This window comes from Phodopus roborovskii, unplaced genomic scaffold (genome assembly GCF_943737965.1).
Source record: "Phodopus roborovskii unplaced genomic scaffold, PHOROB, whole genome shotgun sequence".
NCBI classification, from domain to species: domain Eukaryota; kingdom Metazoa; phylum Chordata; class Mammalia; order Rodentia; family Cricetidae; genus Phodopus; species Phodopus roborovskii.
This window is the reverse complement of record NW_026126480.1, coordinates 9,935,154-9,956,302: the sequence shown is the minus strand read 5'-3', so window position 1 is coordinate 9,956,302 and position 21,149 is coordinate 9,935,154. Positions and strand designations below refer to the sequence as shown.

At 53.8% G+C, this 21,149-nt stretch overlaps 1 protein-coding gene across 1 annotated transcript in view; it reads left to right on the top strand.

Moving 5' to 3' along the window:
* The window catches only part of Myo7a (myosin VIIA), a 67,020-nt gene that overhangs the window by 33,841 nt on the left and 12,030 nt on the right, over window positions 1-21,149 (top strand). Inside the window, exons 16-36 of the mRNA XM_051192283.1 lie at window positions 953-1,090; window positions 2,906-3,064; window positions 3,379-3,471; window positions 5,268-5,362; window positions 6,558-6,642; window positions 7,088-7,306; window positions 7,684-7,791; window positions 9,009-9,218; window positions 9,352-9,555; window positions 9,796-9,972; window positions 10,283-10,372; window positions 11,319-11,446; window positions 12,787-12,913; window positions 13,564-13,683; window positions 14,017-14,190; window positions 14,900-15,127; window positions 16,337-16,507; window positions 18,480-18,597; window positions 19,221-19,347; window positions 19,916-20,085; window positions 20,798-20,988. Coding sequence (XP_051048240.1) covers window positions 953-1,090; window positions 2,906-3,064; window positions 3,379-3,471; window positions 5,268-5,362; window positions 6,558-6,642; window positions 7,088-7,306; window positions 7,684-7,791; window positions 9,009-9,218; window positions 9,352-9,555; window positions 9,796-9,972; window positions 10,283-10,372; window positions 11,319-11,446; window positions 12,787-12,913; window positions 13,564-13,683; window positions 14,017-14,190; window positions 14,900-15,127; window positions 16,337-16,507; window positions 18,480-18,597; window positions 19,221-19,347; window positions 19,916-20,085; window positions 20,798-20,988 — 3,132 coding nt within the window. The remainder of the gene's footprint in view (window positions 1-952; window positions 1,091-2,905; window positions 3,065-3,378; window positions 3,472-5,267; window positions 5,363-6,557; window positions 6,643-7,087; window positions 7,307-7,683; window positions 7,792-9,008; window positions 9,219-9,351; window positions 9,556-9,795; window positions 9,973-10,282; window positions 10,373-11,318; window positions 11,447-12,786; window positions 12,914-13,563; window positions 13,684-14,016; window positions 14,191-14,899; window positions 15,128-16,336; window positions 16,508-18,479; window positions 18,598-19,220; window positions 19,348-19,915; window positions 20,086-20,797; window positions 20,989-21,149) is intronic.

The window sequence follows — 21,149 nt, the reverse complement described above, 5'->3', positions numbered from 1 at the left end:
TCTGCAAGAGCAGAAGCACTTCTACTTTTTGAGCCATCTCTCCAGCCCCCTGCACCCCATAGTTTTTATGCTAAAGGATATGATTGAATTAAAAGTCTAAGAATATAAAATCTTACATAAAATCAAGTTTCTAATGTGCTCTCACACAAAAATGGCCAGGAAAACAATATGTGGTAGTACTGTGCTCCCTCTAATCTGAGTTCTGCCATGTTCCAGAAACTTCATTTCCTGTTTGCTTGATCTCGGGCCTTCCCTAGTCCCCCTTCTCCCAGTTACAGTGCTCTGAGAGGCACTGTGTAGACAAGGGGTGCGTTGGGGGACTCACACAGCAGCTGGGAGGGCAGCAACCTATCTTTGCAGGAAGATGATCCAGGTCACCCACATTGCCTCTGGCCTGCCCACTAATCCTGCAAGCAGAGCAGAGGAGGTCACATGCCGTGCCAGCTACTCCAAGGCTTCCAGGAGATGTAGTGACCACCCTGGCTATTCATTGCATTTAAATTCTCCTTCCCATCCTGTCAAAAGGGGTAGATGGCAATATTTTCGCTTAGGAAACAGTGGAGACTCAGCACCCTTTAGCTACATATGGGTTTTGCCTAACTCCTGTATTTAAGATGAACCCAGCATCCTGAGGATATCAAGTCTGAACTCATTTATACAGGAAGGGAATTGGATTTGGAGATGGGCTTCTCCTGGCCCGAATCTCCCAGCTGATGGTGGGAGTGAGGGGGGGCAGAGGGATGGACACTATTGGAGGTCCTGGGGGGGGTGTCTGAGGTCCACGCTCCATCCCAGACCAGTGGTATCACAAAAAAATCCCCAACTGCCCATATACTCAGGCTCTGACCTTAGTGACCTTCCCTGGTCCTTTCTTCCCTCCTGGACAGCTGCTGGAGGGTGGGAGGAGGAAGCTGAGGCCCCTCCCATCGCTGTCTGTCTGTCCCCCCTCCAGGGTGCTGAGACCAGGAAGCGCTCGCCTACACTCAGCAGCCAGTTCAAGCGGTCTCTGGAGCTGCTGATGCGCACACTGGGCGCCTGCCAGCCCTTTTTCGTGCGTTGCATCAAACCCAATGAGTTCAAGAAGCCTATGGTGAGCCTTGGAGGGGAAGTGGCCGGGAGGTGGGGGCAAGATGGTTGGGGTAGGTGGGCAGTGCAAGGTCTTGTCCTCTCTGGGGACCAGGGGGCTTGTAAAAGAAGGTCTCAAGTTGCTGGGGGCACAGGGGCTCCACAGTCACATTAATCCTGCCTTTGCCTCCTCCCAGCTGAGTGGTTGTACATACATCATGTCGTACACTGCCCTGTGCCTCAGTTTCCCTGAGAAAGAAAACAGGTGCCCTTAGAGCCACCTGTTCCCGGAGATCATGGCTAAAGATTGCAGGGTGCCTAGGAAGTGGGGCTCATTGCTGTGGCCCCTCCTTTGAAAGGTCTCCTCCCCTCAGCTCAGTGTCCACCTCCTTCAGGAAGTCCCTCTGGACTCCTTTGCCTGCAGGGCCTTCTTTTTGACTCGTAGTGACAACATTTGTTAGCCCTTCCATAGGCTGGGCATAGCCCCATTCAGCAAGTTTCCTATGAGGAAGTGACAGTCACTGAGAATTAGAGTTGTCACTTGGGAGCCCAGGGATATTGAGGGACTTAAGACCCACAAGTGCCTTGCTCCCTGGCCAGTGCAGCCCCTGAGAGGTGTTGTTTATCCAGAGGACAGAGGGCCAGGGGAAGCTGGGTGTGGGACTCAGGGAGGGAGGGAAGGCTAGGGAAAGTGGCTCAGAGGGAGAGGAAATGGCTGCGGAAGCCAGCCTTCCGTACACACTGTCCCCGCCAGGAAATCAGTTTGCAGAGTGGGTGAGTCCTGTCCCTTTCAGACCTCAGGTCCCTCTCTGGAGCAGGGCATGCAGGGTGACAGGGCTGGCTCCCTGCAACCTTTTCCCAGCCTAGGCCTTTGGGTGTCTTGGCCTCCACCTCTTCAGTAACCTCCTGCCTCTGTCTCATGCTTCCTGCTGCCCCCCACCATCCTTTCATTACACTGATAACGACATGATCACTTATGTTCTTTCGAGATAAGATCTCTCTATGTAGAGCTACCTGGCCTAGAACTTGTGATATAGATCACTCCACAGGGATCCACCTGCCTCTGCCTCCTAAGTGCTGGGAGTAAGGCGTGCACTCCCATGCCTAGTTGGTATTATTCTTAAAGCAAAGCTTGTCCCATGTCTCACTGCTTTAAACCTTCCCTGGCTCCTGCCACTCATGGGACAAGGCCCAGATTCCTAGTCTGCTCTCAGAAGGCCCCTTGGTCCCTTTCTCCATTTTCTTTCCATCAGAATTCAGGTATAGTCCATCCCTGGAGCCATCCCATCAGCTACTGTGTGCCAATACGAAGAACGTGCCTCTTCCGTAAGGCACGATGGCCAGCCCCTGGAGAGTTCTTTAAATGACTGTGGATCTGTCAGGGAGGCCACATGAAGGCTGGCCTGGGATTGTGTGGAGCACCCACCTCCTGGCAGCCTGCACTGTGCTCTGGCCTAGGCTCTTTGGCTCCCTCCACATTCCCCACAGCAGGCCTTGCACTTTCAGGGTTCTATTCCTTCCTTCCCACATGCTCACCCTCCTCCAGCCTTGGAAGATGCTTCCCTCAGTATCCATGAGGCTTCCTGTGTCTCCCCAAAGACAGACCTATGTCTTTTTTTGAGATTTGATCCTATAGTACATGGTTGCCCCCTCCCCTCGCCGGTTCCCTACTTCATGCTGTCCCTGGGGTTTGACCAACAACCGCTCTGGGCTCCTGCCTGGCTTTGCTCCCCGTGATCCCAGAGGCCTGCCTCTGTTTCTGTCTGTGCTGGTCAGCCAAGGGCGGGGCTTGCTTCCCAGCAGTGGCCTTGCCCTCATGCCTTTGGTTCTGGCCTGGCAGCTCTTCGACCGACACCTGTGTGTACGGCAGCTACGCTATTCAGGCATGATGGAGACGATCCGCATCCGGCGTGCGGGCTACCCCATCCGCTACAGTTTTGTGGAGTTTGTGGAGCGCTACCGTGTGCTGCTACCTGGAGTGAAGCCAGCATACAAGCAGGTACAAGGCCTGGCACAGCAACAAGGGAGAGGACCCAAGTTTTACATGTGACAGTAAAGGAGCTTGACATCTGCTTGGTCACATCGGGTACTGCTGCAAAGATGGGGCAGGGTAGAAGGACGTGTTTGAAGACCTCAGCTGTCATGATGGTTGCCATCCAATTGGCTTGAGGAGAAAACAGACATTCACAGAAGGCAGAGTCAGACTGGGTCAGCCACACAGCCAGACAGGGACAGACCTGACTCCCAATCTTGAGAAAAACACTTGGGGCCTTTCTGTTGGTTATACCATCAATACTTTTGTCTTCCACTCAGGGCGACCTCCGAGGGACATGCCAGCGCATGGCTGAGGCTGTGCTGGGTTCACACAATGACTGGCAGATCGGCAAAACCAAGATCTTTCTGAAGGTGAGAGCAGCCTGTCCTGGCTGCCATGGCTCTGCTAGCATGCCCAGAGCCCTCCACACATGGGGTGTTTCTGAGGGGGCTACAAGGTATCTTGATAGGTGTGTGAGCATTAGAGATAATTAATGGGGTCAGGTGCTCACCTCAGGTTAGAGTTGGATGACCAGAGCTGGGTTGCCTTGTCAGACACGTGTTAGAGACTCAAACCCTGACCTGTGGCTCTCGGCCTCGGGGCTTGAGGACAAGTTGCTAAATGTCTCTGCCAACTCTTCTGCCTGTGACAGGCTGGGCCTGGATTGGGCTAGGGTGGACCTCAGACCTCTTTTTGAAGTTTTCTTCAGGGAGGGTTAAGGAGGATCAGCTGTTTATTATCGTCCATGGCTCTGTCTCAGCAGCGAGATTTCCTGGCTCCTGCGGCCTCCTAGGCAGTGGTGGAGAGAGCGAGACCTGGGCCTGGACAGTCTTGGCCCCAGAGAGCCTCTGCATAGGGACAGTGTGGGCTTCCCTATTTCCATTTCCTCTGTTCTGGTGACAGAGCAGAGCCCCTCCTCTGTGGGGGCAGGCCTGGATGCAGGACAACTGGAGAAGGAAGGGGAGGAAGTAGTCTTTAGTGGGGTCTTGTTGGGGGAATCTATCTAACTCCTCTTGGTGAGTCAGACTGCACCTCTCATGTCCTTGTTTGCATCCCCTCTGTTCCTTGCCTGTTGACTGGAGAGAGTTCTCAGTGCCAGGCCTCCCGCTGTCTTCCTGCTAATAGTGTGAGATAGGAAGCCTTGTGCCCAGTTCACAGGTTCAGAGAGAAGTGAGTGACTGAAGTCAGGCCGGCGAGGGATGCAGGGAATGTGGCCTCTGACCTGGGGTGGTCAAGTGCCAGGCATGTGGCAGCAGAGAGAACAGACAGACTCATGATGGCATCTAGCACTAGAAGAGTCAGAGGGACACCATTGTCCCCATGCACACCCAACTGTACTCTGTAGGAATACTTCAAGAGCCTGCATGTAGCAGCCCCATATGTCCGTCCGTCTGTCTATTCATCTGTTCACTGAGAACGTCATAACTGAGTCTCACCCTGTGTCTGTGATTATTAGGCAGATTTTTATCTTCCCCTTGTGAGACTCAAAGGCCAGGCTTCCAATCAAGGACACAATTGCTTGGGCTTATGCAGCTCTGCCACCCCCCCTAGCATTATGCCTACCCATGGGCCATTCCATCTCTCTCTCTCTCTCTCTCTCTCTCTCTCTCTCTATATATATATATATATATATATATATATATATATATATCAGTGAAGTTTCAATTTTCGTCCAACAGGCAGGAGGACTGGGCTTGGGAATGAGGAGGGGAAGGGCTGGAGCTGTCAGTAGGGCCTAGAATGGTCTTGGGTGCCAGGGTGAGGCATATGCTGTGGGGTATGTTTGGAAGGTCACAGGAAGATTGTCCAATGTGTGTGAAGGAGAGGGTCGGGGGGGAATGATCGACACCAGGAGAGTCTTGGAAAGGAGTGTGCTACCAAGACCCTGGAGAGAAGAGACCACAGGGGCCAGGGATGAAATGGTGACCCAGGAAGCTAGGATGTGATATTGTTTGCATCTCTTCCTCCACTCCTCTGGTCCCCTCCCCCAGGCCTTTGGGGAATAGCCATAATCTCTGGTGGCTGTAAGAGGTCACTGCACAGGTCCCATCAGAGTTAGGAGCCTGTGTTGTACATAGAGCCCTAAGCATGAGTTATGACAAAGGAAGACAGTCCTGGAATGAGCGGATAGTCTTGGGGGACGTTGCTCAGGAGCTCTGCCTTTCAGGACCACCATGACATGTTGCTGGAGGTGGAGAGGGACAAGGCCATCACAGACAGAGTCATCCTCCTCCAGAAGGTCATCCGAGGCTTCAAAGACAGGTCTGGGTCAACAGCTTCTGCTCCCTTAGCCCCCCACATTGGGAATGTGCTTGGCTCACCTCTGCTTGCACATGGACACAGGAACAAACATGCCCGTGGAGCATACATGGAGCATACACATGAACATAGGAACAAGCATGCATGCCCATGGAGCATACACATGAACACAGGAACAAGCATGCATGCCCATGGAGCATACACAGAAGCCAGCACACAAGTGTATGCCACGCACACATGACCACAAGATCACCTGGGAACACAGATACAAGGTTTACGAAGATCTACCATGTCACATAAACAGGACCACACAGTAGCTGTCCCTCTGGCACATGTGGAGGCGAGAGGTGTGTTCACCGGTATTTTATGAGTTACACGAGGCATAGCTCATATGCACGTTAAGGACATGCATGTGCCTGAGATGGTCCACACACAGGAAAAAACAATTCTAGAGTGTGATTCAGGTGCCATGGAAACCCAGTCTGCTTCCTTTGCAGTTCATTTGGTCCCTCCCTCTCTTCCTCCCTCCAATGCTTCCCTTCACCTGCCCTCCCTCTAGTTCTTGGCACCATCCACCCACCCACCAGCTCTCAGCCTCGTTTCTCTACCCACATGACCATGCAGACCCTGGAGGGCTGGCTTGTGCCATGACATGCCCACCCTCCCTCCCTGTGTTTCCTTATTATCAGCTGTATTATTATTGCTGTTGCTGTGTGACCTTTGTCCCCATCAAGCCAGAGGTAACTGTGGTGTCTGAGAAGCAGTCCACTGTGTGTACAAGAATAGCGCCGGGTTCTTCAGAATTAGGCGTGATGGGGCTCTGGTTCCAGCCTCCCAGGTCTCGGCTTCCTTATCTACAAAGTGTGAGAGTCGGACAGTTTAAAGCTCTCCCTCTCTCTTTTGCATTATTTCATTATTGATTTGGCCACACATCCACTCACTCAACAAGCATCTTTCTAATTTCTGCCTTGAAGGCCTCATATACTAAGCCTGCCAGGAGGGAAGGATAGGTGTTATGCCTCATCGCTTCCAGGTGGTGGCACTGTGGTACAGAGAGGTTCCATGCTTTGCCCAAGATCACATAGCTTGGAGATCACAGGACAGAGGCTAAGTCTGCTGTCCAGGCACATCTGGGTCCGGGCTAACTCTGGCCACCAGCTGTCTGCTCTGGAGTCACCCATCACTGCCTCCCTTTCAGGTCCAACTTCCTGAAACTGAAGAGTGCGGCCACGCTGATCCAGAGGCACTGGCGGGGTCACTACTGTAGAAGGAACTATGAGCTGGTAAGCCCCACTTCCCCACATTCCACTGGCCTACCCATGGAAAGGCTGTTGCCTTGGTAACAGGACTTAACCTGAATCCTGGGATGCCCCAATCAGCACTACCTTTTCTTCCATCAGAGCCCTGGTCTAGTTCTAGTAGCTCTCCCTGTGGAATTTTGGTGGGTTAAAGAATAATGAGACTGAACTCTTGGGACGATTCAAGAGATGCCTGGTCACATGCAACTCTGGGACATCTGGCTGAAGCCTAGACTTGGTTTAGGGAGGTGGACAGAAATGACACTGGTTGTTAAGGCTGGAGCTCCTGCAAGGAAGCAGGGGCCCTTTTTGAGTGACACAGGTACCTTGGTGGGTCCAGTCTGACCGAGGCTGTGCACTGGATGTTGCTGCTGGCCTCATCCATCTGGGCTGGAGCTCAGGTCTGAGCATGGCTGTGCTGTCCTTGCAGATGCGTCTTGGCTTCCTGCGGCTGCAGGCCCTGCACCGCTCCCGGAAGCTGCACCAGCAGTACCGCTTGGCCAGACTTCGCATTATAAAGTTCCAGGCCCGCTGCCGAGCCTACCTGGTGCGCAAGGCCTTCCGCCACCGCCTTTGGGCTGTGCTCACTGTGCAGGCCTACGCCAGAGGCATGATCGCTCGCCGGCTGCACAGGCGCCTCCGAGCCGAGGTGAGGAGTTTCCTGAACCCCAAGAGTGGGTGGCTTATAGGTGTGTACTGCCCCATGCAGGTGTCTCCCTACCCCTGCCCTTTTGCTGGCTGAGGAAGTCAAAGCCAGAAAGGAGGAAACTTTTGACTCACTGATCTTAGGATGGATCAGAGACTGAGGCCCAGGTCCTTGGTGAATTTTAAGGAGACAGGCATATCCAGTCTGGCTCTGGGATCCACAAAGCCCCACAGCCCCCACCCATATGTGACCTGGGAATCAACTCAGCTGCCTCCCCCCCCCCCCCTTTTGGCATTTCAGAACTATGGGGCAATGGGGGGGGTGACCTATGACGAGGGCTTCACCTGTTTCTATGTCTGTGTGGCTGCCTCTTTCCTTAGTACCGGCGGCGCCTTGAGGCAGAAAAGATGCGTCTCGCGGAGGAGGAGAAGCTCCGGAAGGAGATGAGTGCCAAGAAAGCCAAGGAGGAGGCAGAGCGCAAGCATCAGGTAAGCCTGGACCTGCTCCTTGTCCTGGGTGGCTACTCTGCAGTCTGACTCGTGACTTCTCCATCACTGTCTGTTTGCCCCCGTCCCTGCCATCTTCTTGCCTCCTAGGAGAGACTTCCTAGTTCCCTCAGCACACAGTAGCTGGACTCTGTTATGAGTAAGGTTTTCCCCTGCATGCTTGGACCCACAGCCAAGCCAGCCCCAAATAACACACAGAGACTCTGTATTTGATATAATGCTGTTGGCCAGTTACTTGTTTCTTATCGGCTAGCTCTGTCTTAATTATTAACCCATTTCTATTAAGCTAAGTGTTTCCATGTGGTCTTATCTTACCAGAGAGAGGGGCTGGCGTTCTTCTCTCTCAGTCCTCCATCTTGGATCCCCTCCTTCCTACTTCCTCTCTCCTCCTTGTCTCCTAGTCCTGTCTATCTTGCTTTCCTATTGGCCAACAGTGCTTTATTCATTAACCAATAATAGAAACATATTTACAGAATGACATCTCCCATCAGGACTCTCACGTGGGGTTTGGGCTGTGGCCAGAGTCAGAGAGCTGTATCCACAGAACCTTCCTGGTTAGGGGTGACAGCCAAAACAAAAGCCTGACAGAGAAGTGACCAGGACCATGTAGTCTGACACAAGGCTGCTGGCCACAAGTGCCACCGAACACTGAAGTGTGGTTTATCTAAAAGCCATGGCTAAAATTGGGAGGTGCACACAATATTATGAGGACTTAGCTGAAGAGGAGGAGGATGTAAGGTATCCGTGTTATTTTTATATCGATTGCATGCTAAGTTGATATTTGGGAAATACAACCCAAATCATTAAAACATGATTAATATTAGTTTTATACATCATCATTATTATTTTGCTTTTTAAATGTGGCTCACATTAATTGTTTTGGTCAGCTCTAGTACAATCCCCAGCCCCATGGCCCAGGACTTCTTGGTACCTGGGAGACAGGGGTGGGCATGGGAAGGGGAAGGTATGGAGGCAGGGGTAGGCGTGGAAAGGAGAGCGCTAACGGTGGGGTCCTCCTGTGCTCCAGGAATGCTGGACTCTGGCCCAGACGGGGGCTGTGAGCACAGTCAGTTCTCCCGTGTCAGGATCTTGGTGGAGTACGGGCTGCTCCTGCTGGTCTCTTGGTCTCCCTGAAGACAGCTGTTCTCGGAGGCCATGCTGCTGGGCACTGACTTTCTTCCCCTGCATCACCACACCAGGAGCGTCTGGCCCAGCTAGCCCGTGAGGACGCGGAGCGGGAGCTGAAGGAGAAGGAAGCAGCTCGGAGGAAGAAGGAGCTTCTGGAGCAGATGGAGAAGGCCCGCCATGAGCCCATCAACCACTCAGACATGGTGGACAAGATGTTTGGCTTCCTGGGGACTTCAAGTGGCCTGCCAGGCCAGGAGGGCCAGGCACCTAGTGGCTTTGAGGTACGAGGACTTTGGAGTGGGATTTCCTGGGGTGTCTAATGCTGGTCTGCAGAGTGGGGACAGCAACTTCGCTGCCTTTGCCCACCCTGCTGGCTGGAGAGCCCAGCCTAACAGTTGGGATACAACCCCCCAGGACCTGGAGCGAGGGCGGAGGGAGATGGTGGAAGAGGACGTGGATGCAGCCCTGCCCCTGCCTGATGAGGATGAGGAGGACCTTTCTGAGTACAAATTCGCCAAGTTTGCTGCCACCTACTTCCAGGGCACGACTACACACTCCTATACCCGGAGGCCCCTCAAGCAGCCACTGCTCTACCATGATGATGAGGGTGACCAGCTGGTGAGGCTACCTGTGGTTGGGTCATTGCTCACAGGGCTGGGCTGGGCTGGGGTGGTGGATGCTACCCTTGGTGGTGGCCATGGTCTGACAGCCTTTGGCCCAGCACCCAGCCTAGGGTCAGTCCTCACTACAGGTGGCTATCTATGTCTCCAGCTTCCTCTCCAAGCCCAGGCCCTTTCCATGGCCTGAGCCAGGGCCTCTGTCCTCCTTGGCTTTCTTACATGTGTACTCCACCCCCAGGCGGCACTGGCTGTCTGGATCACCATCCTCCGGTTCATGGGGGACCTCCCAGAGCCCAAATACCACACAGCCATGAGTGATGGCAGTGAGAAGATCCCTGTGATGACTAAGATCTATGAGACTTTGGGCAAGAAGACGTATAAGAGGGAGCTGCAGGCCCTGCAGGGTGAGGGCGAGGTGAGGCCAAGGTGTCCCCAGTTGACAACTGTCTTGGGATAGTGGGGATGGTGTCAACATGCTGGCAGAATCAGTAGAAGGCATGCTATATGATCTGTTTCTGCCTCATCCCTGCCCCAGTTCCCGGTCGTCCTCTATCTATTCTTGGGAATAATGTGTGATCATTTGCCAACTGTAAAATGTTCATTGTCATTGAGGGGCCACATTGAGGAACAGACAGACTTTGCTATGTTAGTGACAACTCATGGGGATGCCTCCCACATCCCATAGCCCCATTGTCCAAAGGTCACACTTGCTTTCTGTTACACAGGCCCAGCTCCCTGAGGGGCAGAAGAAGAGCAGTATGAGACACAAGCTGGTGCACTTGACCCTGAAGAAGAAGTCCAAACTCACAGGAGAGGTAAGAACAGACCACAGGGCCCAATTCCTTAGGTAACCAGCCAGACTGTAGCATAGCTGGGCTGGGGGCTGGGGGAGTGGGAGGGACAGTGGGAGTGGACATTACCTCCCTCTTCCGCACATCACAGCGGTGGAGCAATCATGAGACAGGGATGATGGAAACGCGTGGGGTGGGGGCTTCCCAAGGCAGGAGAAAGGATGAGGAGGGGCCAAGCACACACATGAACCCGAGGCCACTTCTTGCTAGCACATGTACCATGCATTTCATCCCATGACCTCTCAGCCTGGGCCAGTCTTCTGTGGCAGTCTTCTCTGTACTGGGACTGCCATCCATCAGTCCATCCCACACCTACTGAGGCCACCAAGGCCTTGCACCCAGAACTGTCTAGGCTGGGGGGGGGTGGGTGGCTGGGACAAACAGACATGGGCTCAATAGATGTGAGGACCTTGCCTGGCTCTCTCCATGATGGAAGTTCTCTCACTATATCTGAGTGCAATGTGGGTCTGCTGCTGTGGCTGTGGGAGACACACAGCTCCTGACAGCCAGATCTGAGGCTGACCATGTCAGGCTCAGGGGCTTGGTAACCAGGTGGTTGTAAACCAGGGTGTACTCTGGTACCATGTTTGTGAGATGGTGGTTCCACTCAGTCAGGGATGGGGCATATCCTGGCTGAAAGGGTTTCCCTGGGGTGGGCACTGACATTCAGGGGGTACAAGGAGGCCACAGAGGAGAATTTACCCTTGAAGCAGGTGGCATCAGCCTGGTCTAGTTCTTAGTCTTTAGGGATGGAGTAAGGACACGCCAGTGGTCACCCTCGCACCCACTTGTTCCCTGTGCAGCACCTGGCAGGGACAGCAGCCCATTTGTACATCTGCCTGCTCCTGTGGGGTGCCTGGGCAGCTCCCCAGCCTCACCTGTTCTACCCAAGCCTGTCTCTGTGGCCTAGGTGACCAAGAGGCTGCACGATGGGGAATCCACAGTGCAGGGCAACAGCATGCTGGAGGATCGGCCCACTTCAAATCTAGAGAAGCTACACTTCATCATCGGCAATGGCATCCTTCGGCCCGCATTGCGGTCAGTGCTCCAGGGGCAATGAGCTGCCCTGGCCAGGCAGGGTCTGGGGGAGTGGGCGTGGGTTCTCAAGGTAGCTGGTAGTGGCTCCATCACTTTAGCCACAGATTAAGTAAAAAGACCTGTTTAGCTCCGTTGCTGGTTAGTCTTGTGGCCCTAACCTGTCTCTGCCATCTTTCTGTGCCTTACCTGTGGAATAAGAATAACGCCCACATTTGAGGCTTGAAGGAAAGCAGAACTGTGAGACAGTGAATGGAATTGCAGCCCATAACTAGCAGCTAGGGTTATCATGGCCCCACCTGAGCATTCTGCTTTAATCCCATTGCTGCTGGCTCACCTCCAGTGCAACTGGCCCAGACCACGGTCAAGGTTACTGTGGGAAGCATGTCTCCCTCCTGTCTGCTGGTTGAGTGGGGTCATGCTAGAGATTCCAGGGTTTCCACTGGTCTGTGACAAGACGGGGACCTTGACGAGCCATGCCAGTTTCACGTACAGGCCTGATTGTTGATCCGAGGGCTGCCTGCCTACTTTGGACATTTAAAATGGCCCTTGTTTTAGGAAATGATTTGGGTCATGGGCAGAATGTGTGTGCATGCATGTGTTGTTTTGTCATGATAAAGAGATGGCAGCTTGAACTTTTGTTGATTCATGAACTCTCAAAATTGAGAAGCTACTGAATTAGACAGTCCTACCTTTTCCCTGGCACTGCCCTCATAGAAGAGGGGCAGCGAGCGCCCCTTATAGTCACTACATCACTGTGTGTGTGTGTGTGTGTGTGTGTGTGTGCGCGCGCGCGCGCGCGCGCGCGCGTGCACGCGCGAGCGTGTCCTGAGTAAGCCCTTTTGGAGCTCCCAGATCCCAGAGGCAATGCAGCTACGAGCATTTGTTTTAAGCTGAGTACAAATGTGATCCATGCCAGTATAGTATTCACCTACTGGAGAGATGTGCCCAGGTGTCAGAGTCTGCCCATGGCCCTGAGACACTCCCAAGTGCCTGCCTTGTTTCTACTGTGTCCATCTGTGCAGTCCCCTACTCAGCCTATCTCAGTGGCTGGGGGCTAGACAAGACCAGGTTGGTACTTGTTATTTGTAGGCATAAGGAACTGTGACCCTTGAACTTGTATTAGGATACAGATCACTTTGAGGATGGTGGACCCCATCTGGAGCTTTTGCTAGATCTGGGCCATCCCTCATTCCTGATGGCCCCCCAGATCTAAAGAGCCTGTGTTCAGCCTCTTCACCTGGCCCATTGCTGTCTCCTGGCAAGCCTTGGGCTAACTGGTCAGAACAGCTGTGCTGTGGAGGGGTGACAGGATGTCACTCTGAGGCATTGTCCCCACCCAGGGATGAGATTTACTGCCAGATCAGCAAGCAGCTGACGCACAACCCATCCAAGAGCAGCTATGCCCGTGGCTGGATCCTCGTGTCTCTCTGTGTGGGCTGTTTTGCCCCCTCTGAGAAGTTTGTTAAGGTAGGGGAGTGGTCTGGGGTGGGAAGGGTGCAGAGCTGCTCTGCTGGGACAGAGCACGTGGGATTCCTCACGTGGGATTCTAGGACTTCTCCAGTTCTGGAATCCCTTTCTCCTTAGAATAGGAAATTCTCCATTATGGGGACAGAGCCCTCCCCAGGTCTTTGAAGGTCTCACATCCCCTTCCCAGCCCCTTCTTCCCAATTTCCCCTTTGCCAGGAGGCCAGCACTTGACTCTTTGTCAGTCCCACTCTGCAGAGGTCAAGTGTGACAGGGATATGTCCTGAGTACCCTGGACACACGTCTTGGTTCAGGCACTTCAGTATCGCTCTGTGCCAGGCTCCGGATGCTAGTTATGTTTCGTGAGGGTGGGGGGAGGTAGGGGAGACTAACTGGGGCCCTGGAGCAGCAGCAGCTGCTATAGAGGGTGGAGAGATTGAATGCGGGGGTGAGGCAGGACAGAAGGTTGGCCATATGGCCTTGCCACCAAGTTTCAGGGCATGCACTTGATCCCAGGGGTGGCAGGAGCAGGCCTAGAAAAGAGGGCTGTAGGTGGCCTTGCTGGAGCAGCCGGTCCCAGGTGTGCCTGGATGGACTGCAGGCTGCTGCTGTGGCTAGGGTGGAGACTGCCTCACTGAGTCCCCTGTCTGCAGTATCTACGGAACTTCATCCACGGGGGCCCACCTGGCTATGCCCCATACTGTGAGGAGCGCCTGAGGAGAACCTTCGTCAATGGAACTCGGACACAGCCACCCAGCTGGCTGGAGCTGCAGGTTGGCATATGTGGGCAGGTGCTTTCCAGTGCCCCAGAAACACCCTTCATGTGGGAGTCCAGGGCTCCTTGAGTTCTGGGATCCGAGGCTCCCCAGAATATGAAAGCGCCGAAGTACCATTGACTTCCTGCCTGTCTTATGTCCATGGAACTTAATCAAGGTCATGCTCCTGCGTTCCCTCTTCCTAGCCTTGGGGTCCCAGCTCAAGACATCAAAATGCCCTCAGGGTGGATACCTGTGACACATCCAGGTGGTGTCCCAGTGAGATGCTGGAGGTGTGGGGGTCAGCTCTAGCCCCATAGGTGACCAGAGCTCACTCTTGGCCATTCTCAGGCCACCAAGTCCAAGAAGCCCATCATGCTGCCTGTGACCTTCATGGATGGGACCACTAAGACTCTGCTTACGGATTCAGCAACCACAGCCAAGGAGCTGTGCAATGCTCTGGCTGACAAGATCTCACTGAAAGACCACTTTGGGTTCTCCCTCTACATCGCCCTATTTGATAAGGTAAGGTGGACCAAGCCCAGCACAGTACAGTGCTGCCACCTGCTGGCTCAGATGTTCACATGTGTTTCACTTAAGCCACGGTACCCCAAGGTCAGAGGTCCAGAGCTCAGTCCAACCACAGGTGCCTAGGGGGGAGGCACTTTCTCTTGCTGCTGAAAAAGGAGAAAGATGGGGCTCCAATGGGATGGGGAGTAGGCCACTCCGCTTCCTAGGGTCACATCCACCGCTGTGATGTGTAAGAGGTCTATCAGCCACTGGTCCTTTCTTTCCACTTTTCCCAGCCATGTGAGTACCTCTGGCTCAGGTGCTCAGTTTTCTGCTTAGCTAGATATGGGACTTTGGAGTTTCCTCTGTCACCGGGCAGACCTGGTGAACATAGTTTGCCTGGGTCACCAATCAGCTCTCCCAGAGGTAGTTTGCTTAACGGCATCCATTGCTCTGAAGGAAAAAAAAAGGACTCACTCACTCACACACACACATATGCTTGATGTTGAGCCTTGAAAGGCAGTCAATGTGCATGCCACATACCAGCTGAGAAGCTGTGCCTGGGACCAGCCTCCCAGGAGACCTAGGGCACATTCCTGCCACCTCTGGGCCTCAGGCCTCTGTGGACACTCATGCAGTTGACACAGAGGATGGTCCTCTGAAGTCCTTCTTGGGTTCTGTGTCTTCCTATCCTCCTACTGTGCCTTCTCTCCTCTGCTCACAGGTGTCCTCCCTGGGCAGCGGCAGTGACCACGTCATGGATGCCATCTCCCAGTGTGAGCAGTATGCCAAGGAGCAGGGGGCGCAGGAACGCAATGCCCCATGGAGGCTATTCTTTAGAAAAGAGGTCTTCACACCCTGGCACAACCCCTCAGAGGACAATGTGGCCACCAACCTCATCTACCAGCAGGTGGTACGAGGAGTCAAGTTTGGGGAGTACAGGTGTGAGAAGGTGAGTGGGGTGCATGAGCCACAGGAAGCCACAGCCACCTGTGTGCTGCTTAGCCACGGGCTAAGGGCTACTGTCTGTTGGCACTGAGAATGGTCCGGTGGCAGTTGGACACTGCCCGGGTTCCTTCTGAATTCATTGCTACTTAGCCTCTTATGAGCTTTGTGGAGTGGGTGCTTAGAAAGCTATCCCGATTCCCCAGTGGAAGGGGTCCATGCCCTCCACAGTGTGTCATAGCTATACTTGCTCGCGGACATACTAGCAGCACGGTCCTTAGTCTAGGAGCCACTCTGAAGGAGAAAATCCAATCATGTAGAGCAGGCTTTGCAGGTGTGTATCAATTTATCTCCTTCTCGGGACAGAATTGGGCTCTGTTGGCGATGGCAGGATGAAGATGGACATGGTGTTGATGTTGAGAGCGCTCGTAGTTGGGAGCCATGGTATTGCTGGTGCTGCTGATGGTGTTTATTGGTGTGGGTGGCAAGGGTGATCCTGGTGATAATGATAGTGGTGGTTGGTGGTGATGGTGTGCACGCTGACAAGCTAATATCAGAGTATTTTAAAGCCACCATACTGGTTACTAAACTTTGCACCCATTAAGAAATAGAATTTGCCTACAAAGTCCCTGAGAGCCTCCTCTTATCACCCATACTCCCATATAGAAACCCCAGGAGCCCCAGGGAGCAACTACCCTGGCTGCTGGCACCAGCCTAGGTGGAGAAGGGCCCAACCCATACCAGATTCCTGCCCTGCTCTCTGAAGTAGACCCTTGTTGTTACCATGTCGAGTCTCCCCAGGGAGGTAGTGATGGTGATGGAGATGGTGACAGTGGTGTGTTCCCCATCAGACCATCTCCAGTGCCCTACTCTTCAAGACAGGTGATTCCTTTCTCCTAGACCTTCAGCCCAAGTGGCTTTTACGTAGGGCTGAGCTGTAGTGTCCGACCATCACCAATATGCCGTCTACTCCCTTTTGCTCAGTTTATGCGCCCCTGGACAGAAGCCAGCTCTGTGCTGGTTCCAAGGGGACCATGACGGGGCAAGAGTATGGTTGTGGGCTTAAGGACCTCACAGATGCCGGGTGTAGAGAAGACTGACAGTGAAACAGGGGAACACAGGACCCTGAGGGCCAGGGTTCCCAAGCTACAGGAGGCCAGGCTGGAGGAGGCCTGAAAGGGCATCCCCAGGAGTCTGACGGAGGTTCCCTCCTCAGGAGGATGACCTGGCTGAGCTGGCCTCCCAGCAGTACTTTGTGGACTATGGTTCTGAGATGATTCTGGAACGTCTGCTGAGCCTTGTACCCACTTACATCCCTGACCGTGAGATCACGCCCCTGAAAACTCTGGAGAAGTGGGCACAGCTGGCCATTGCTGCCCACAAGAAGGTAGGAAGGGGGAGGGGCTCAGAGCAGGAGCAGCACCAAGCTTCCAAGGCAGAACAGTTGACATCCGATGTCTTCTGCCTTGGAGGTTGCTAGAAGCCAGGCCTCTTGTCCTCACCCCCACACACACCACCGTGGACATCATTCCTATGTATCTCCTGTTGCCTCCTTTACCTGGGTCACAGAGGGCTCAAAGCTGGTCCTGTGGCCTCTTAAGGGATCCTCGGGGTCATGGATTCTGAGGGTGACCTCTCCAGTTGCTTACAATGCTATGTTTTCTGATTGACCAAACAGAACTGATAATAGGAATTGTCTAGGAACTGTACCCTCCTTTTTCCTCAAAACTACAGCACCTTCCTGCTTGGAAACTCTGGGAACAGGCTCCTGCTATTCTCCTTGTGGGAAGTCCCAGGTCATGACCTAACATGGGAAGTTCCCACTGAAACTGAGGGGCCTGCATAAGTAGAGCAGAAGCAATAACTGAGGATGGGCTGTGGGGAGGTACCCAAGCACCTCTCTCCTCCAAGGCTGTGCTATGTCAGAGCAGACTAGGCCTAGCCTAAGTTACCAGAGATACCCATGGATGCGGTCTCTCATACCCTGCAGATGGTACCCACCCTCTCACTTTCTCTGGCCCTGAATGTCCCTATAAGGGTTTCCTCCAGGCCTGCCCCTCCCTCCTCTAGAGTGTCTCTGGCAAGGCATGTGTGGTGTGACTGCTTTTGGTGGCATGGTGTTATTTGTTTTCTTTTGTAGTCAGGCCTTAGGGACATAGTCATGAGTGGGGCAGATATGCCCTCGAAACTGAGTCCTCTTTCCCTGGATCACAGCACCTCTGAGTGTGTCCCAGAGCTCTGGGCTCTTCTGCCCTGGATAGAAGTGAAGGTTTGTCTTCCAGGAGGTGGGGAGAAGCCACACTGGATGTGGGAAGCTCAGATATTTCCATGATGGTTCTGCAGCCTGGGGCTGAGGTCAGGGGCTGCTGGTCTGGTTCTCCCGAGGTCCCCTCCTTGCTTGCTCCTCGTTCTCCTCCTCTGTGGTCACATGCACTGTGTCCCAATTGCCTCTTACTGGCCTTATCTTCAAATGTGCACCCTGGGATATGAAGACTCCAAGGATTTAGAAGGGGAAATGACCCTCAAGTGTGCAGAGAAGTTGCAAGTTGAGGGCCCCTGGCCACCACGTTCATTTCCCTGGGACTTGCTGGCAGCTCCCAGCTTCTGCTTTGTGGCTTTTTTTCCACACACAGACACATGGTTATTTTCTGAACAGTTTGAGATTAAGTTGGCCCCATCAAACTCTCAGCTGATGCTAGCCATCCCTGGCCTGGGATCACATTGGCCTTCTCTGTGGGCGGCAATGAACTATATGTGGTTGGCATGAGCACTTTTATCTGGGCCTAGGGCTATGTATTGTCAAGGCCATGTGTTCATTTTGATCCCTCCTTACTATTCCAGGACCATGGAGTTCTCCCCAGGAAACAGAATGTTGAAGCCTTGCTCCTTGACAGGAGCATCACAGTAGCTCTTGCTGGGCCTGCCCCCCGGCCGTCCTTCTCTTACTCAGTGACCATGCTTACTCCTCACCTTCCTATCCAGCCTTGTAGAAGCCCACTCTTGGGACCTGGCTTTCTGTGCCACAATGCCACATCCTCCCTTTGCTCTCATGACTCCCGTACAGCATGTGCCTCCCACTGAGCCTGGCCGTGGCCTCCCAGGGGCTCACCAGAGCCATTGGTTAGGTCACTGCATTGGGAACTCCCTGAGGGCAACAGCTATGTTTTTCCCTTTTTGCCTGAGACCTGCACAGAAACAGGCCCCAAGAGCTCCGATGCTGGCCAGATAGGAGGAAGCTGTGCAGCCAGGAGTGGGGTGGAGCCTGTGGGCTGATGGGAGCAGAAGCCCCTAACAGGATTAGCTAGTTTCTAGAGCCTGCCCATTGCCCTCTGATCTTTCTCCCACTCCGTCTTCTTCAGGGAATTTATGCCCAGAGGAGAACTGACGCCCAGAAGGTCAAAGAAGATGTGGTCAATTATGCCCGCTTCAAGTGGCCCTTGCTCTTCTCCAGGTTCTATGAAGCCTACAAATTCTCAGGTATCTGCCCATCTCCTGACCTGGCTGTAACCCCAGCCATGCATAGGAAGGGTGGTGATCTTTCTGTGGGTGCATGGTCTTCTCAGGTCCCACTGTTAGGGGATATGGGGTGACATGCAGTCAGTGATGACTAGTAAGTAGGTGGAGCTCAACGCCCACTGGGTTGAAGCCCCTACTGTGCACAGAAGAAGCAGCCAGGTTACAGATGGGCTGTTTCCAGCAGAAGGTGGGTAGTTGTGGCTGAGAGGAAGTGAGTGGCAAGTGCCAGCCCACATGTCCATCAGCACACTTACTTCTGTGGTCATTGAGGCCTCTGCTGATTCTGGGCTTCCCGTAATTGCCAGGTGTCAGAGCCACAGACAATCCTGGGGTTCAGTTGTCTGGACTCTCCCCATGTCTGACTTTGGTACAGGACAGGGACCAGAGGTAGGAAGGGGACTGAGGCGGTTCCTCAAGCCAGTATTCTTTCCCCTGTTCTTGGCTTTTACCTTATAAGGCAGCCATGCTTAGCCTCCCTCTCCCTATTTATAAGCCAGGAATCAGTACCCTCCTGCGGAAGATACCTCCTTGTAGTTATCAGGGAGGAGCTGGGCCCCCGTTCAGAGCCTCTGTCACTGTCCCAGGCCCTCCCCTTCCCAAGAGTGATGTCATTGTGGCTGTCAACTGGACGGGTGTCTACTTCGTGGATGAGCAGGAGCAGGTGCTTCTGGAGCTGTCCTTCCCAGAGATCATGGCTGTGTCCAGCAGTAGGTGGGGATGGCCTCCAGGGCACAGACAGAGTGATGGGAGAGAGGGTGCGGCACCTGGGGCTGGGGACACAATCTGTTATCAATGGGGAGCTCTTTGTAAGCTGAGAAGCACTGGGAGCATGGGGGGGGGTCCTGGAATAGCCACTTTCCATAGTGCAGTGTAGCCTAGAACATCTGTCTGGGGCCAGATATGATGAGGATGGGGGGACTTCCTGGTGGAAGAGGCATCTAGGCTGAGCCTTGAAGGGTGAATAAGGACATAGATGGGCAATGAGCAGTGCACTGGCCCAAAGTGGCCACTTCTGGACCAGACCTGGCTGTAGTCATGGCTACGTCTGCCTCAGAGGGTATTGTGTCTGAGATGACTCTTATCTCCCAGTGGGACAGGCCTTGCCCAGTCAGGGCACTCTACGGTGTCTGGGCCACTCTGACAGGCTGGCCTTGGTCCCCTTCAGGGAGTGCCGCATCTTGCTCTCACTGGGCTGCTCTGACCTGGGCTGTGCTACTTGTCACTCAGGCTGGGCAGGGCTGACCCCGGCTGGACCCTGTTCTTCGTGTTGGTCCTGTAGGGGAGCAAAAATGATGGCCCCCAGCTTTACACTGGCCACCATCAAAGGGGATGAGTACACCTTCACATCTAGCAATGCTGAGGACATCCGTGACCTGGTGGTCACCTTCCTGGAGGGACTACGGAAGAGGTCTAAATATGTGGTGGCATTGCAGGACAACCCCAACCCTGGTGAGTGACCATTGACATGGTGCTCAGAGGTGGTGGGCGGACTGCACAACTGCCTGACCCTCACTGCACAGCAAAGGGCTGGTGCCTTTTTATCCTCTTTTCTAGACAGGGCAGGACTACCTTTCCCTGCAGTTCACAGACACTCCCCCGTCCGCTCCTTCTAGGACTTTAACTTACCACCTACCAGCTGATCCAAGTCATATGGGGTCCTCCATACCTGATAATACAACGGCACCCCTACTGAACAATACAGAGCCTAGACTCCATGGGGGAGGGAAGTGGGAAATGGTGGCCCTAGGATAGCACGGTGATAACGGAGGCCGTGGGAACTTGAAGGTCAGACTCTCTATGCAGCTTAGTCCCAGGGGAGGCATGAGTGAGCAGGGGTCTGAGGCAGAGGGCAGAGGAGACCCATGCACAGAGGCAGGAGAAAGCCTGTGTGTCCAAAACTGCAATTGCATTCGCTTGATTAAAAAGGACGGGGGAGGGAGGAAGGCCAGGAGGGAGGAGGAAGGAGATGGGCTTTGAGAAGGAGGGTGACCCACTCTGGTGGCTACATCCAGTGGCCCAAAGAACACACAGAGTGGCAGAAGGGATAGAGCCTCAGCTCTCTGTGAGCTGTGGCCAGTTACAGATCATCAGCCCAAATAAAGATGTCCCAACCCAGCCCCATTTTCTGCCCCATGTGGACCCTCTCGCCCCTGTTTCAAAGCTGGCGAGGAGTCGGGCTTCCTCAGCTTTGCCAAGGGAGACCTCATCATTCTCGACCATGACACCGGAGAGCAGGTCATGAACTCAGGCTGGGCCAATGGCATCAACGAGAGGACTAAGCAGCGCGGGGACTTCCCCACTGACTGTGTGTACGTCATGCCCACTGTCACCCTGCCGCCACGGGAGATTGTGGTATGTGACCTGTACTGGGAGTGTTCCTGGACCCTGCCTTACTCTCCTCATGTCTAGTGATTAGAATGAAGGATTATGATATACATGAATGATTTGCATCTTCTGTGTAGGTGGTCCTGGAGTCTTAGGGGATCACAGACTTAATGTATGGGTATCTACAA